This window comes from Myotis myotis, unplaced genomic scaffold, assembly GCF_014108235.1.
Source record: "Myotis myotis isolate mMyoMyo1 unplaced genomic scaffold, mMyoMyo1.p scaffold_m19_p_13, whole genome shotgun sequence".
In the NCBI taxonomy this organism is placed as follows: Eukaryota; Metazoa; Chordata; class Mammalia; order Chiroptera; family Vespertilionidae; genus Myotis; species Myotis myotis.
In genome coordinates, this window is record NW_023416317.1 from 52,517,198 (window position 1) to 52,534,676 (window position 17,479).

The 17,479-nt window shown below is 45.5% G+C and overlaps 1 protein-coding gene across 3 annotated transcripts in view; it reads right to left on the minus strand.

The window, feature by feature from the left end:
- The window catches only part of ULK4 (unc-51 like kinase 4), a 251,976-nt gene that overhangs the window by 203,319 nt on the left and 31,178 nt on the right, over window positions 1-17,479 (minus strand). For all 3 annotated transcript variants that reach the window (XM_036333255.1, XM_036333256.1, XM_036333257.1), the window contains 2 exons: window positions 9,974-10,081; window positions 8,155-8,238 (listed from right to left, as the gene is read on the minus strand). In XM_036333255.1, the coding sequence (XP_036189148.1) occupies window positions 8,155-8,238; window positions 9,974-10,081 (192 nt within the window). The remainder of the gene's footprint in view (window positions 1-8,154; window positions 8,239-9,973; window positions 10,082-17,479) is intronic.

Genomic DNA, 17,479 nt, shown 5'->3' on the forward strand with positions numbered 1-17,479 from the left:
TGTGATTACAACCGGTGGGGGCTGTGGGGAGAGGGATGCACTAAGTTGACTTTAGACATTTGTACATCGTTTGCATTGTTACAGTATGAGTGTATTAACTTTTCAACCCAAATTTATATATTTTTCATGAAAAAGTATTTTTTAATGAGAAAACATTGAATTACATCTAGATTCAAGCCATAGTTTTACACTCTACGAGCTATATATCCCTGGGCATCTTTATCCCTGTGCCTCAGCTTCATCATCCACAAAACAGAAATAATAAAACACAAGGCAGTTTAAAAATTAAATGAGGCAACATACAGCCCTGGCCAGTTTGGCTCAATGGGTAGAGCGTCGGCATGCAGACCGAAGGGACCCGGGTTCAATTCCGGTCAAGGGCACGTATCTTGGTTGCAGGCTCCTCCCCGCCCGGGCCCTGGTCAGGGCTCGTGCAGGAGGCAACCAATCGATGTGTTTCTCTCACATCAATAATTCTGTCTTTCCTCCTTTCTTCCACTCTCTCTAAAAATCAGTGGAAAGATATCCTCAGATGAGGATAAAAATAAAAAATGAGTCAACATACATGAATACTTAATCCAGGTCATAAAAAGTAGTAAATTCTCAATGTGTTAGCTTTACTTCCTATTATTATTAATGCTATATAGTATGAATTGCAAGGCTGCTAGAGAAGAAATGTCAAAGATATTTGAACTCTCTCAAACCCTGACACATTTTGTCTCTCAAAATGAGCACTGGAGGGAATGCTTCTCCCCATTCCTGATTTTCCTTCCATGTAGCTAGGACACATCAATGTGACACTTTTAGCCTCTATTCCTTCACTCAGCTCTACCCACGGGGAAATACAAGGCTTCATCTGGTTGCTAACAGGATGTGCTAGGAGCTCAGTTCAGCTCCTCCCCTTTTCCCTGACAAAGGCCACCCACAGAGTTGTCTTCTTTTACCCTCCCCGCATCATAAGTCCCTGGATAGGGACTCTGGAGAGTGCTGCTTTTGGCGGGGGGGGGGGGGGGGGGGGGGGCTAAGGGTGGGCAGCTACTATGATTCCCTAAATATGGGAGTTCAATATAAGGAAGCCTGTTTGCCCATAGATGTAGCTATGTCTTCCGCCCTAGCTCTCATTATGTACATATTAGTATATGCTCTAGCTCTCTTTATGTACAGATATGCCTAGTTCTCATTATGTACATATATACCCTAGCGCTTTATGTACATACTAGAGGCCCAGTACACGAAAATTCGTGCACTTGGGGGGGGGGGTCCCTCAGCCCAACCTATGCCCTCTCACAGTCCAGGAGCCCTTGGGGGAGGGCTCCCCATGGGGAGTGGGCCTAAGCCGCAGTCTGGCCTCCCCCTGCAGGAGACAACTGGCGAGGTGACCCGTGGGCTGATTGGGGGATGGCGCTGGCTGGCGAGCAGCTGGCCCCACCCCCAATCGCCCCTTCGCCACTGCCAGTCACCACTGCCAGTCACCGTCACCCCCCCATCTCCCCCTCCCCCCCCCCAATCGCCATCCCCTCTCCCTGCCCGCTGGCACCTGCCTTGGCTGGCCTGGTGTCACCCACTCACCAGCCTCGCCCTCCACTGACCGGCCATTCTGACATTAAATTGATTTGCATATTAGGCTTTTATTATATAGGATATGCCCTAGTTCCATTATATATATGCCATTTTTGTCCCATATGCCTTGCTCTGTCTCATTTCTCATTAGGTTCTGAAACTTTTCCCCTGAATGTGGGGGGAGAGGAGCTATTATGTGGGACCTCTCAAATACCTTACCGTGTGCTTTAGAGCATAATTGTCAGTCAATTCCTAAAGGACTCACTCCTAGTACCAGAAGACCACACCTACTTGAGCACCCAGGATGGAAAGGGGCCATGTGTCACCCAGTGTTCTACAACTCAGGGAGACTGTCAGGCCAATTCAACTCCCTCCTGCCATCCCGGTCCCCCTGGAATCCCCTGAGGGACATCACACAAGCACCAGGATTGGCGCTATTTTCTGCTTAATTAACTCTTCAGAAGGGATAACGGAACTAAACTAATATCTGTCATTTAAATCAAAGACCTGCTTCACCATATCATGAAGATAAAAGCTACGATGATTAGAAATGATCCTATGAAATAAGCCTATGATAATTAGGCTTTTAATGAATAGTTGTACTATGTTTTAATGGTGTTAAGCAGATCTAATGTACTGCAGGTGATAGGGGAAGAAATAGAATATTGGGGATCAGCTAGAATTGTAAGAAACATTAATCATGCTCTGTTAACTATGATTAGGTTGTTCTGATTAAAGGAGGCACATTCTACCCTGGCTGGGAATTGCATGTGGGACCTGGGAGCTCACCTGGAAATGCAGCCCATCCTCCCCGTCAGGGAGCTGCCTGTGACCATGGGAAGATTAACAACCTGTTGCAGAAACCAGAGCTGTCAGCCCTTTGAAGACCCTCAGCCTTTGCATACCCACAGGCCTGTGCAAATCTCCAGCCCCCATTCCCTGTAAACTGTCCATCTGGCCTACCTTTTGCCTACTTCCCCATGGAACCTCTGTCCTTCTACCCAATATTAACATCTGGCTTATAGTGAGGTGGGGGGCAGAGGAGATTTTTTGGATGACCTGCTGCTCTCCCATGCTGGCAGCAGGACTGGGATAAACACTCATATAAGATTCAACCCTGTCTCTGCTTAATTGGCTCAGGTAGTGACAGGCAGCCCAGACACCTTGGTTGTCTAGTTACACAGGTAGTCTTGACAAAAAAAAAAAAAAAAGTTTTGGGGACAATATAATTATAATTTACATGCCTACTTTTCCAAAACAGAATAACAAAATTAACATCTAAAATAAAGGTAATGTTAGCTGTGAAGAATAGGACCAAGCTGGCAATGGTGGCTCAGTGAATTGAGCATCGTCCCCTGGACCAAGAGGTCTCAGCTGGATTCCCAGTCAAGGGCTCGATCCCCAGTGGGGGGCGTGCAGGAGGCAGCCAATCGATGATTCTCTCTCATCACTGATGTTTCTATCTCTCTATATATCTCCCTTCTCTGAAATCAATAAAAAACATATTTTTTAAAAGAATAGGACCTATATCTGAGGGTTAACTTAAGAAATAAATAAAATACATTAGCTGACTGCCATCAAGAATTCAAAATCAGCTGTCATATTATTCCAGTATTTTTTTAAAGAAACAAAGGTCTTTTTCTTATTGTTAGTCTCTTCATTTTTCTAATATTAACCAAATTGATTTACAGATGTATTCTTTTCTAAAAATATATATGTTTTTATTGATTTTGAGAGAGAGAGGAAGTGACAGGGAGAGAGTAAAACATTGGTCAGCTGCCTCCTGCACGCCCCCTACTGGGGATCCAGCCCCGCACCCGGCATGTGCCCTGACTGGGAATCAAACCAGCAATCTTTCGTTGCATGGGAGGAACTCACCCAACTCAGCTACACTGGCCAGGGCATAGATACATTCATTTTTTAAAAATATATTTGTAATGATTTCAGAGAGGAAGGGAGAGGGATACAAATATCAATGATGAGAGAATAAGTGGTCGGCTGCCTCCTGCACACCCCACACCAGGGACTGAGACTGCAACCCAGGCATGTGCCCTGCCCGGGAATGGAACCGTGACCTCCTGGTTCCTAGATCGATGCTCAACCACAGAGCCACACCGGCTGGGCCATAGACAGATCCTTAATCAACATTCCAACAGGTGAACTTGAGAAGCTGGCTCTAAAAATCAAATACAAGGGAAAAGGAATAAAAATAGTTAAGAAATTCTTGAAAAATTACATTAGAAAGGGAAAACTCTCCATATGTTAAAAAATTATTTAAAAATATTGTAAAATAGATGGCACAGAGGTAGAAAATAGGTCAAAAGAACCAAATAGAGCCCAGAAAAAGAAAAACCAATGTACACTGATATGACAGGGGGGACACCGCAGAGTGCGGGGGGGGGGGGGGGGGGTTTGGTAAATGATTTTGGGACAACTGATTATCTACATTTATTTTTAAAAATAAAACTGTAGTTTGGCGGGTGTGGCTCAGTGGTTGATGTCATCCCATGCACCAAGAGGTCACCTGTGAGATTCCTGGTCAGGGTACATGCCCAGACTGTGAAGTCCATCCCCAGCAGTGGGAGTGCAGGAGGCAGCTAATGGATGCTGCTGTTTCTCTCTCAATGTTTCTATCTCTCGCTCCCTCTTCCTTCTTCTCTCTTTAAAATCAACATTTTTTAAAATATGTTTTTATTGATTTCAGAGAGGAAAGGAGAAAGAGAGATAGGAACATCAATGATGAGAAAGAATCGTTGATCAGCTGCCTCCTGCATGTCCCATACTGGGGATCGAGCCCAAAACCCAAGCATGTGCTCTGATGGGGAATCGAACTGTGACCTGCTCATAAGTCAATGCTCAATCACTGAGCCACACTGGCTGGCAATAAAAACATACCTGTGAAATAAACTGTACCCATATATAGCACTACACACACACACACACCACAATTACTAACAGTTTACAGTTCTAAAACCTTTTGAAGAAAATGTAATAGACTATCTTGATGTTGGAGTAGAGAAAATTAAGACAAACAATCACAAATCACAAAGGAATAGACTGGTAAATTTAGCTACATTAAAAATTAGAACTTCTGCTCATCAATAGACACTGTAAAGAAAATGAAAAGCCCAACCACAAATTGCAAAGTATCTCTAACATATACACGCAACATATGAGTATCCAGAACACATGAAAATCCCTGAGGACGGAGGGCTGTGACATCTGCAATTTCTTTCCTAACAGTTCAGAAAATGAATGAAAAAGTAAATAATAAATACACATATATATGAACATATAAATATGTATTATAACAAAGCAAAAAAAGTAAAATGCTAAAAACTTGAATCTAGGTAATAGAAATAAGGGTGATCATTATAGTTTTCTTTCCTTTTCTAAAATTTGAAACATTCAAACAGATTGTCAAACTGCAGTGGAAAGGCCGGGGAGGGTTGGGGGGCAGGAGGGAGGGGCGTAAGAGATCAACTGAAGGACTTGTATGCATGCATATAAGCATAACCAATGGTCATAAGACACTGGGGGGTAGGGGAGGCCAGGGGACTGTCAAGGGTGGGGGGGGGAAAGGACACATAAGTAATACCCTTTGTAATACTTTAAGCAATAAAAAAAATAAATAAATAAAAAATTAAAAAAATAAATAAAATTTGAAACATTTTATAATAACAGGCTGGGGTAGAATGTACAGAAATCCTACAGAGCAATAGAAAATCTTGATTTTCTAAAGAGGAAACAAAAAAACACAAATGAGATAAATTGAAAAAGATGGTCATTCTCATTAGTATCAGGAAAATGCATATTAAAGCTATTATGAAAAACCATTTAGTGTCCATAAAATGGACAAAAATTTGATATTCAAATGTTCGAAAAGACGTGGGTTATGGGTCCTCCTACACCCTGCTGGTGGGGGGATAAACTGACACGCATACATACACACATGTGTGTACATTGAGCCGTATTCCAACAACACACCATACAGTGGTATAAAGAAGCTACTGTTTGCCCTAACTGGTTTGGCTCAGTGGATAGAGCGTCGGCCTGCAGACTGAAGGGTCCCAGGTTCGAGTCCGGTCAAGGGCACGTACCTTGGTTGCGGGCACATCCCCAGTGGGGGTGTGCAGGAGGCAGCTGCTTGATGTTTCTCTCTCATCGATGTTTCTAACTCTCTATCCCTCTCCCTTCCTCTCTGTAAAAAAATCAATAAAAATATATATTAAAAAAAAAAAAAAGAAGCTACTGTTTGCACAATCAGCGTGTATCAACCCCAGCCTAACTTTAAGCAAAACAATTAAGTCTCCCCCTGGCCAGTGTGTTCAGTGGTTAGAGCATCAGCCTGCACACTGAAGGGTCGCTGGTTCGATTCCAAGTCAAGGGCAGGAACCTGGGTTGTGGGTTCAATCTCTGCCCTCTAGTCAGGGCACCTGCGGGAGGCAACCAGTCCATGTGTCTCTCTCACATGGATGTTTCTCTCTCTCTCTCTTTCTCTCTCTCTCTCTCCCCCTCTCTCCCCCTCCCTCCCTCCTTCCCTCCCACCTTTCCAATCTCTCTGAAAAGCAATGGGAAAAATATCCTCATATTAGGATTAACAACAAGAAAAAAATTAAGTCTCAAAAGGATATGGTGCCATTCCATGTATATAAAGTTTAGCCTTAAACAATCAATGAAATACTTAGCAATTGTGGTTCAAAGATGGAACCACAATTTTTAAAAAATTCAGGAAATATTTATCACCAAAGTCGGAATAGCGGCTACTCCGTGAAGGGAAGAACCAGCTGGGATCCAAGAGGGACGGGATGAACCCTCTCAGCCGGGGTCCTTTTTTGCTTTTAAGAGCACGCGTGTCTGAGAGTGTGTGCTCTTACCTGCACACACACATTTCATAGACTCTTCTGTGTATGAGATAGTTCGCAAGAAAGGAACCTAGATTCAGGAAGCTCTCCACATGGAAAAATTTTGTAAATGTTGAAGATAAAAGGCTTTGAAATTATTTACCTCCAACTATGTCCTCAATACATTAGACATATATACAAAAGAACTGTTACAGTTGAATATTTTTGTAAGGATAGGAATCTTTTGTAGGGGGTACGATCACCCCCTAATTTATCTGTGCCACAGGGAAAATGTTAGTGAATATGCTGCCAAAGCACAAACGTTGCTACTTTTCAAATATATGACATAAAATTTTCATAAGTGAGAGAGTTCTGGAAGTTCCCCTCTTTATGAAAAATACACAGACCTGCCAAACCTACCAAAACAAAAAAAAATTGTGTATGTTCTAAAATACAAAACAATGTCATTATTTTACAGTTATTAACAATAATTTTAAAACAGTACACTTGGATATCAAACATTATCCTTCCTATTATATATACAGTGAAAAATATGCGAGGGAGAGGAGAGAAGATATTTAACAAAGGATACAACCTCGTGAATTAGAATGGATCATCTTTGATTAGGCATTCACCTGAGTTTTAAAAACTAAAGACACCAAGTTTCTAAAATTGCTTTTACGCTGTGAAAAGAATTCCTGGAGGACTCCTTTCTCCTTTGCGTTCCTATATTGTGTTCTTCTGCATTTATTTCCTTGACATATTCCACTTGATATCTTTATCTTCTCTCCACGACAGATGGGACCTGAGTGTGCATGGAAATGTCACCTTCTTCATCTGTGAACCCCCAAGTGTGCCTCGCTGGAGGCCTTGAATGACACCTAAAGGTACCCTCTGACTACAGGTAAACATGACTTAACTGCCCTGTTACTGATACAATATAATTTCCCAGCGTCATGCACATCCCATCAGGACAACTGACTACATATCAACCCTACAAGCTGGAAAGTCTTCAGACTGCACTTGGGGGTCACGGGGGAGGGGAAGGGGTGCAGTGAACTCAAAAGGAAGATGTTTACTGTGACATATTTTCTTCATTCCTTAAGGAATGTTCTTAGCCCATGGCTTTGCCTTGGGGGAAACAATGTCAAATGGTTTAAAGCAAACAGAAAATGCCACCCTCTGAGGTCAGTAACTAAACCCTTCACGTTCCACGTGGGCACTACTGTACAGTCGGCAGGCTGGCGAGCGGCTGGCGCACAGCCATGAAGGGCGGCGTGGGGAGGGACCTGAGTAAACGGAGAAGTCACCTCACATGATCAACACCACCTACCATGAAAGCCAGTGGACACTCGTGGAAGGCGCCCGGTTTCCAAACCGCAAAATAGCAGCCTGCCAAGCCCATCACGGGGCTCCTGAGGCTCGCAGCACATTCTCTGCACACACCTCACCTCGCTTCCCAAACTGGTGTCTCGGTGGCTTTCAAGGCGGGAAGGATTAAGAATACGTTATTACAAGCTGCTTATGTGGCTTCTATTTGCTACCACCTTTTGAAAAGGAAGGAGAACGCTGGTTCGCTTCCCGCCTGCTCCGCGGGAGGGCACCTGCTGAGGGTGGCTGGTGGCAGGATTGAAATTCAGGAGCAATCCCTGCCTGACAAGCTGCCGCACCGCTGCAGGCTACAATCCCACGCTGCTGCCGGGAGGGTTATGACAATGGAGGGCGCGGGGCAGACAACAAAGGGCCTTACCCCTTCCCGAAGGCACCTCATTAGCACCGTGTACGCAGCCAGGGGAACAGCCCAGCATTCTCCGGGGTGCTTTCTTTTTTCTTCCTAAAATGAAGGGGAAGAAAAGGCGGTGACGCTCGCAGCACAAACGAGATTAACCCATTCCAGAGAAAGGTGCCGTTTCAAATACACCAACTCTCTAAAACTTCCTAATATTCTCTTTACAGCACGATTTACCCCGTCAATTACGATCTGACTGGGGGAGGGGGAGAGCCTCTGACTGCACTGCACAGACTGGTACCGCGCCTATTGCTTGCTTTGTTACATAGGATCTTGATCGATCCCCTCATCAGAAGCTAGAGAAGAACTGAGAAATGGCAACAGGATCTGGCTGACAGAGAAACCACCCTATTGACGAGCGCTATACAGAAAACCACAGCAGGTAAGGGGTTAGAACAGCGGTTCTCAACCTGTGGGTCACGACCCCTTTGGCGGTCGAACAACCCTTTCTCAGGGGTCCCTAAGACCACCCTGCATATCAGATATTTACATGACGATTCATAACAGTAGCAACATGACAGTGATGAAGTAGCAACGAAAATAATTTTATGGTTGGGTTACAACATGAGGAACTGTATTTAAAGGGCCAGAAGGTTGAGAACCGCTGGGTTAGAGGAAGGCTAGACGGGTGGCTCCATCTCACACTGCTGACAGCCAGGTCTCTAAAGAGACCCACGAGCAGGGAGAACACGCAGACACCTGGGAACCACCGCGAGCAGGAGGAAGCGCCGGTGCGGACGGAGGTGTGCAGGCAGGAGCAGGCACAGGGGGTGCGTGCGAGGAGCTGGGGGAGGTCAGTGTGGCGGAAGGAGTGAGCGAGGCGGGGCGAGGGAGGCTGAGGTGAGGCGGGCACTGGGGCCTAGAAGCAACTGGAGGGACTGACGACCGTGAGCAACACGAGAGGACAGGGCCTCTGAGGAGCGACACCTGCAGTCTCTCGTGTGTGTAACAGGCTCGCCGTGGCTGATGTCTGGAAAACACACTTTTACCAACACAAGAGCAAAGCAAGGAGACTGGGCGTTCTGACGACAGGCCAGGTGAGAGATGATTATGGGCTGAACCAAAAAAACGCAAAAGTGAGAACACCTGGACTGGGGTGGGAGGCATCCCTGACAGAAGGACAAAGCCACACAAACTGCGACTGCGTGGCTCTGTAACGTCCTCCGCAGACTCCCTCTCCGCCTTCCGCCCTCCCGGTACCCTGGGTGCGAGCAGAGCGCCCGCAGGCGGGCTAGGTCTGTTACACAGCGGGCACCATCCCTCCGGGCCAGCCTCTCCTCGGTCAGCACGGACTTGAGATTCTGAGGTTGACATATATTCAAAGTGACAGGCCCACAAAAGCCCTCATCTCTCCTGAAAACGTACGGGTTTTCGTGGGCCCAGGGGCAGAATCCCCTCGTCAGGTTGGCTAGCATAACATGCGGTCGCCTGTCATGGCCACAGACGGGGGCTTTGTTAAAACAGCCTCGCTTCCATCCAAGTAGAGTAAGCACCAGGGAAAGCGATTCTCGACATCTACTTTTAGAAACAACGGGAATATTGCGGCACACCGGCTGAAAACTGCTGCTCGAAAGCAAAAAAGGGGAGGGAAGATGACAGCCAGACAGACAGGGAGCGACCGACAGCCTCTCTCCCCCAGAGCAGCATCTCTCCTCAGCTCCTGGGGCGAGCTCTCAGCGGCAGAGTCAGGGAACTTTCATGGGCTATTAATACTCGCCGGCCGGGATATGTCAGAACGCGTCCGTGCGCAGCGGGGCTCATCTCAATCAGACAGGCTCACCTGGGTGGCCACCAGATAGAGCAGCTCCCCGAGGGCTGGCAACAGGCACTGTTTTAATTTGCTGTTCCTGAAGTTTTCCCTAATTAATTCGGTTAGGAGAGTAATTGCCTGAAAAGAGAGAGAGAGAAAAAAGTATATTACTTGATATGTATCTCTGTTCTCACACCTGTATGTAAAAGGCAAGACTCTCTCCAGAATTCACCTTCCATTTTTAAGAAGCAGTTTCCAAATGATTTTCAAAATATGGGCCTGATTCCTGAAAGAAAAAAAAAAAATAGTAACTGTCCCCAATGACAGTAAAAACACCTCCGGGAAAACGCACTCCGGTCTGGAGGGCACTGGTCAGCTACCAAGCACTTTCGCCGCCTCACTGACCCGGCGAGGCAAGTGCTGCGCTAACTGTAGAGATGGGGACTCGGGGGGGGGGGGGGGGGGGGGGGGAGTTACAGCAAGTCTCCGCCAGCTCCCCAGACAGCCAGGGCGGGCACCAGCGCCTACCATGCCAGGTCCCTAGCACGGCCCCGTTTAAAAACTCTCACATTGCCCTAACGGGTTTGGCTCAGTGGATAGAGTGTCGGCCTGCGGACTGAAGGGTCCCAGGTTCGATTCTGGTCAAGGGCATGTACCTTGGTTGCGGGCACATTCCCAGTAGGGGTTGTGCAGGAGGCAGCTGATCGATGTTTCTCTCTCACTGATGTTTCTAACTCTCTATCCCTCTCCCTTCCTCTCTGTAAGAAATCAATAAAATAAAATAAAATTTTTTAAACAAATAAAAACTCTCACATTGCATTACACTTTTAAATGATTCCTTCAAAAACCTGAGAATAGAAATATTTTCCCAAAGCTTCAATACGATCCACGTTGACCCTCAGCAGCATGTATCGAACACAGTTAATTTCCCAGGGCGATGCTAAGACAGTCCCAGCCCCTCGTCACCGGAATGCACACATGGGACCAGGGGTGAGTGGGATCACACGGTGACCAGGAAGCGGGGGAGGAAGGTTTCCGATGGCACATGAGTCCGCCCCCTCCTGAGAGGGAGCTCGGAGCAGGGAAGACAGTGCGGAAACCTGCTCCAGGTCAACGTGGCTCCGCGTGTGGCGCACAGACAAGGCTGCTCACCGTCGGCAAAGACGGCAGCATAGACACTGAAAGGAGGCCTTTGAAAGCTTCCAGAACCACTCGACAAAGTGACACTATCCCAGCACGTGATCTCTGGCCCTTTTGTAAACAAGAACCCGGAGGAGTGGTGTCCGTGTGGGGTGAGCTCGCAGTCAGTAGTCAGGTACTGGAGGACACTGTGGGTGTGGTATTTTTTTAAACAGCTTTGTTAAGTTATGACTGACATACCGTAAACTGCAGCTATGTAAAGGTAACCATCTGTGACGTCATCACCTGCAGCCCCGATCAAAACGGCAATACCCCAAGTGTTCCCTCCGGTTCCTTTGGTAACTAATCCCTCCATCCTACTCCTTCCTCCTCCCAAGACAGCCACCAGTGTACCTTCTGTCATTAATCCGCATTTTCTAGAGTTTATGTAAATGGGATCGCACACTACATATTCCTTTTTCTGGCTCCTTTCTCTGGATGAATCTTCAGAGAAATGTGCTAAACATGAAAAAAAGCCAATCACAAAAGGTTACATACTGTATGATTCCATTTATACAACATTCTCAAAATGACAAGAGTATAGAAATGGCAAACAGGTTAGTGGCTGCCAGGGGTAGGGGTTAGGGGAGGACACGTGATAGAGGGCAGTGGGCGTGGTTAAAAAGGGGCAGTCTAAGGGGTCCTTGGGGTGTTGAAACTGTTCCCTAACTGTTTTGATGTCCATATCCTGCAGCAATATTCTACTCTAGTTCTCCAAGATGCAACCTCTGGGGAAAATGGATGAAGCATACCCAGGATCTCTCTGGATTATTTCTTACAACCTCATATGAATCTATTAATTATCTCAAAATAAAAGGTTTAATTTTTTTTTAAGTCAACCTCACGCTAAATTCAAAACCCATACCCAGCTCACTGCTTCGCAAAGCTAGGGACAGGGACTCACAGCTTTTCTCAATCTTATAGCCCATGGGCACTCTGGGTCAGTAAGCATCACTGGAAATTAAAACACCTTAATGCTGCAGATCCTGGAAGAGATGAAACTGTCTGAACTGCCTCCAGCACGACAGAACAGCGCAGACAGACACGCATCACGTAGTCCATGCTAGTAACCCCACGGCAGCCTGACACGGTGCTGCCTACGTCAGCTTTGGAGAGCGGTGAACAGTGTCTCCCTGCAGTGTTGTTTGGGTAGTTTCCCCCTTATTATTGTAAAACTTTAAAAAAATATTACTAGTAAAAAGGAAAACTATAAGAATAGTGAACAAGCATACCGTATGAATGACAAATACCATGGAGAAAAATAAGTGTTTGATGACCTAGGCAGACTGGCATTTAAAATGCCATTACTAAACAGAACAAAAAAGGTAAAATAGATTTGCTAAGCTCTTCTTCAGCTTCAGAAATCCAATATATGGATATTGGGGGAGGAGGGTTTGTTTTTTAATGTTTTTATAGGTTCAGAGAGAGGAAGGGAGTGGAAGAGAAACAGGAATATCAATGGTGAAAGAGACTCATCAATCGGGTGCCAGACATACATGCCAGTGCTTCCACACTCTCCCGACGGTCCTCCCTTCTGCACCTACAGGCAGGGATTTCATTTACATGCCAGGTGGGACAAAAGTAGGTTTACAGTTGTCCATATGCAAAATAATAATTAATCCTATATAATAAAACCCTAATATGCAAATCAACCAAATGGTGGAATGACCAGCAGAACAACCAGTTGCTATGATGCACAATGACCACCAGGGGCAGAGGTCCAACACAGAAGCTGCCCCTGGTGGTCAGTGTGCTCCCACAGGGGAAGCACTGCTCAGCCAGAAGCCAGGCTCACGGCTGCTGAGTGCAATGACAGTGGTGGGAGCCTCTCCCACCTCCACTGCAGACAGGCAGTATGGAGAGAGTGGTCCTGGACTGCAAGAGCCCTGGACTGCGAGAGGGATGTCTGACCGCTGGCTTAGGCTCGATCCCCAGAGAGATCAAGGATCAAGCTAAGCCAGCAGGCGGACATCCCCTTAGGGGTCCTGGACTGTGAGAGGATGCAGGCCGGGCTGAGGGACCCCCCCCCCCCAACCCCAGTGCATGAATTTCGTGCACGGGGCCTCTAGTAAATAATAATACAAGAATAAGCTTTCATACACTCACAACTATAAACCTACTTTTGCTCCATCCTGTATATTGAGGGTTTTTAAATGACTATATAAATATAAATATATATATATTTTTTTTTATTGGTTTCAGAGGAAGGGGGAGGGAGAGATAGAAACATCAATGATGAGAGAGAATCATTGACCAGCTGCCTCCTGCATGCCCCCTTCGGGGGATGGAGCCCACAACCTAGGCATGTGCCCTTGACTGGAATTGAACCCTGGACCCTTCAGTCCGCAGGCCGATGCTCCATCCACTGAGCCAAATCAGCTAGGGCTAAATGACATTTTAATTTGGAATCATAACACAATTATGCCCATTGCACAAAGTTTTCTTTTTTATTAAAAACATATTTTTATAGATTTCAGAGAGGGAGAGAGAGAGAGAAACATCAATGATGAGAGAGAATCATTGATTAGGTTTCTCTGGCACGACAGAGGATCGAGCCCACAAGCTGGGCATATGCCCTGACCTGGAATCAAACCGTGAACTACTGGCTCGTAAGTCGATGCTCAACCATTGAGCCACCATGGCTGGCTACATGTTTTCTTAAGAAACCAAATCACATTGTCCTTTATGAAAACTGAGTCTTTTCGATGTTGGGATATGTCAAAGTTATGACACAAAGAACATTACGCCAATACTGTTTGAGCTTTCTATTTATAACTATTACTTACTTGCTACTATATTCTTAATAGTCATCTCTTCAACACTCCTCAAATAACAGAAATACAAAGGAAGCTCATTTTAAATTGCATTTTTCTGCTTCAGGGATCAGCTCTGATTAGTTATGTTTGTGCAATTCTTTCCACCACCAAGTCTCCTTCTGTGTTTCTTTCATCTAATAGAAAATTAAATGTGGCATTTGCTGGGTTCGCAAGGATTACTAAACACATCACATTCCAATGTATAAGCCCCACAGCTGCTGCTCTGAAAATATTGCAACAAAGGTGTGTTCACAGCTCGGGTAAAACGAGCAGGCAAATTAGTCAAAGCAAAAAACACAAAAGGTAAAAACTGCTCTACAAGATGTCAGGTAAGAAATTCAATGAATTCCATCATTATAAAAACTTAGGAAGCATGCCGTTTAAGAATTCTTTGAGGTAAGATGTTTCATTTGTATGCAAAAGTGATTAAAATATGGCGATGCCCCAAATGATATCCACTCGGCATCCTGGCTGAATATTCGCTCGACACAGAGGCCTGAATGTTTTCAACTCGTTTCATCCTGTTCAACACATTTGCCTCTTGTGCTGTCCAAGAACTAACCAAAACACAAGTTTGTTTAGCAGGGAGACACAAGGGCAGATTCACCGACACTAACCGTGTGGAGGATTATAAATGACACCGGGCCCAGCCGGCGTGGCTCAGTGGTTGAGCGTTGACCTTTGAACCAGGAGGTCATGGTTCGATTCCCGGTCAGGGCACATGCCTAGATTGTGAGCTCGATTGATCTCCGGTGTGGGGCATACAGGAGGGAGCCAATCAAAGATTCTATCTCATCATTGATGTTTCTATCTCTCTCTCCCTCTCCTTTCCTCTTTGAAATTAATTTTAAAATACTGTTTTTTTTTAAATGACATCAGTCTCAGCTCAGGGCTATGAACAAGCCAGACATGGTCACAGTGTCGGCCCTGGCCCAGTAGCTCAGCTGGTTAGAGCTACACCAAGGCTATGGGTTTGATCTCCACTCAGGGCACATACAAGAAGCAACTAATGAATGCATCAATGAAGCAACTAATGAATGCAGTGCAAGTGAAATGGAAGGTGGTGAGCAAGGAGCCGTGTCCTCAGTGGACAAGGAGAGTGAGCAGGGGGTCAGTAGCGCAGGGCACTGCGAGGAAGGTAGTGTCATGTGACCTGTGAGACCCTGAATCACAGATCCTTTGGAAAGCCAGAGTGTGGGAGTGTTTGCAGGAGTGAGGACGCACCCACAGACACAGGGGCACCCACAGACACAGGGGCACCCACAGACACAGGGGCACCCAGACACAGGGGCCCTGCCAGTGCCGCCAACACCTCTCAACTTCAAACACTCACCTGCATGCACATCTTTTCAAGAGCCTTAACCAGAGCCCTTCAGCTAATAAGTTTTTAAACTCCAGACCATTGAAGCCAAGCCCACCGCCTTCTCTCCCACCCAGCCTGGGCTCAGGGAGTAAGACGCAAACCCTGGGCCGTATCGGAGAGCGTTTGGAAGTAGCCACTCCCGCCTTGCCACAGACTCAAGCCCTCCCTGGACTGGAACCCAAACATCTTCTGGAGACCACCCCACACCTGGGCAAATCGGCTTCTTCCACCTTAAATTCTTAATCACAGCCTTGGTTCCTATGAAAGCCTATGGCAGCTCTCCCATTCTCTGTGATGACAAGCTCCCTCATCTTCCCGCCACCAAGCCTTGCCCCCCACTCCATCTACCTTTACTCACCCTCTCTTCCTGTTACAGCAGGAGAAGTGCCCCTTCCCTGGTCTAAGGTCATCCCCTTCTGCCCATCATACACCTCCAGTGGCCCATGTCTCGCCTCTATCCTCGATGCCTCCCTCTGCAGTGGCTCTTTTTCGTTAGCATTTAAATGTGCCTCACACTCACAGCCAGACTTCCTGACCTAGATACATCTTCACCTGCTCAGCCCTGGTTTCCTATACAGCCTCTCCAATCTGGTTTCTACAGCACGAGTCACCAAAACTCTCTGTCCCACACTCGTCTTGCAAACCCAATCCAAATGTCCGTTTTCAACTTAACCTAACTCTCAAAAACATTTTTTTAAAATGACCATTTCCTCCTTCATAGCACAGGATCCCCTCTCCCTTCCACTAAAGCAACTCCCCTGTGTTTCTTCCCACGTCACTGGTCCCCTCAGTGTCTGGTATTTCCTCCTCTCTCTCTGTGTAATGTCCGCTGTCCGTTAGAAACTCCAGGAGGAAGAGACCACACCTGTTTCGCTCATCACTATGCCTCCAACGCCTATCCCATTACTTGGCTCAAAGAACGTGCTCTTTAAATATTTGTTGACTAGATGCAAATAAATAAAAAAAACTCTGTCTACACCTAACACCCTATGCAAAATTAACTCAAAATGAATCGTCAGCCTAATTATAAAATCTAACACCACAAGAATTTTAGAAACTTTTTGTGGCCTTAAGTGTGATAGTGGTATTGTGGTTATATTTTTTTAAATCCTTTTCTGCTAGATACATATACTGAAGTATTTATGAGTAAAATGTTTTGTTTTTGTTTTTTTTACTTTTTAAAATGTGTTTTTATTGATTTCAGAGAGGAGAGGAGAAGGAGAAATAGAAACATCAGTGATGAGAGGGAATCATCGATCAGCTGCCTCCTGCACGGCCCCTGCTAAGATTAAGCCCACAACTCGGGCATGTGCCCTGACCAGGAAGGAACTGGTGTGGTTGGCTGGGTTTTTTAAAAAAATAAATACTACAGGGAGAGGAGAAGAGGGAAGAGAGAGGAAGGAGAGGAGAGAGGGAACAAGATGGGAAAGAAGAGGGCAAGAGATGACAGACAAATAAGGTTGGCAAAGTGCTAATAATTCCTGGAAATGAGTGATGTCTCATATTCCAGTCTCTCTACTTTTATGTATGTTGAAATTTTCCATAATGAAAACATTTATTGAAGGGGTCAAACTAGTACACCTGTTAATATTCCATCCAGTTCTAAATTTTAGGGTTCTATAATCAACTTCCTAAACTACATCCACTGCATGCTTGAGACTACAAATATGTATCAAAATGCCAGGACTATTTCCTAAAAGTTATTACACACAGGAACCCCAGTGATTACTGGGTGGTCAATGCGTGATCTAGTAGGAAAAGCCTAAGAATCAGGCCATATTTTTCTATAAAAAAGATGAAGAATTGAATAAATGCTTCTAAATACATACAAGAGGTGATGCTCAGCTCTTTTCTGTAGCCAATAACGACAGAATGAGATGAAAGAGATTTAAACTACATCCCAAGGATAGGACAACAGATGTCCCCCGGTCTCTTCTCCCTCTTTGTAACAAATCACACCAGCATATGTTCCTACCATTGTTTTAATCATTTATTAAATCTTCTGACATTGACTAAGTGCCTGAAATACATGTTACCTTGCTGCTAGGGACTGTGGGAAACAAAGATGAATAATAAAATGAGGTTTTATACCGTTAAAAGGTCTATAGAATCTTCAACCACAGTTTTTAGTATCTGCTAACGGTAAACCTACTGGAGAAATCAGAATGTATCTCATAC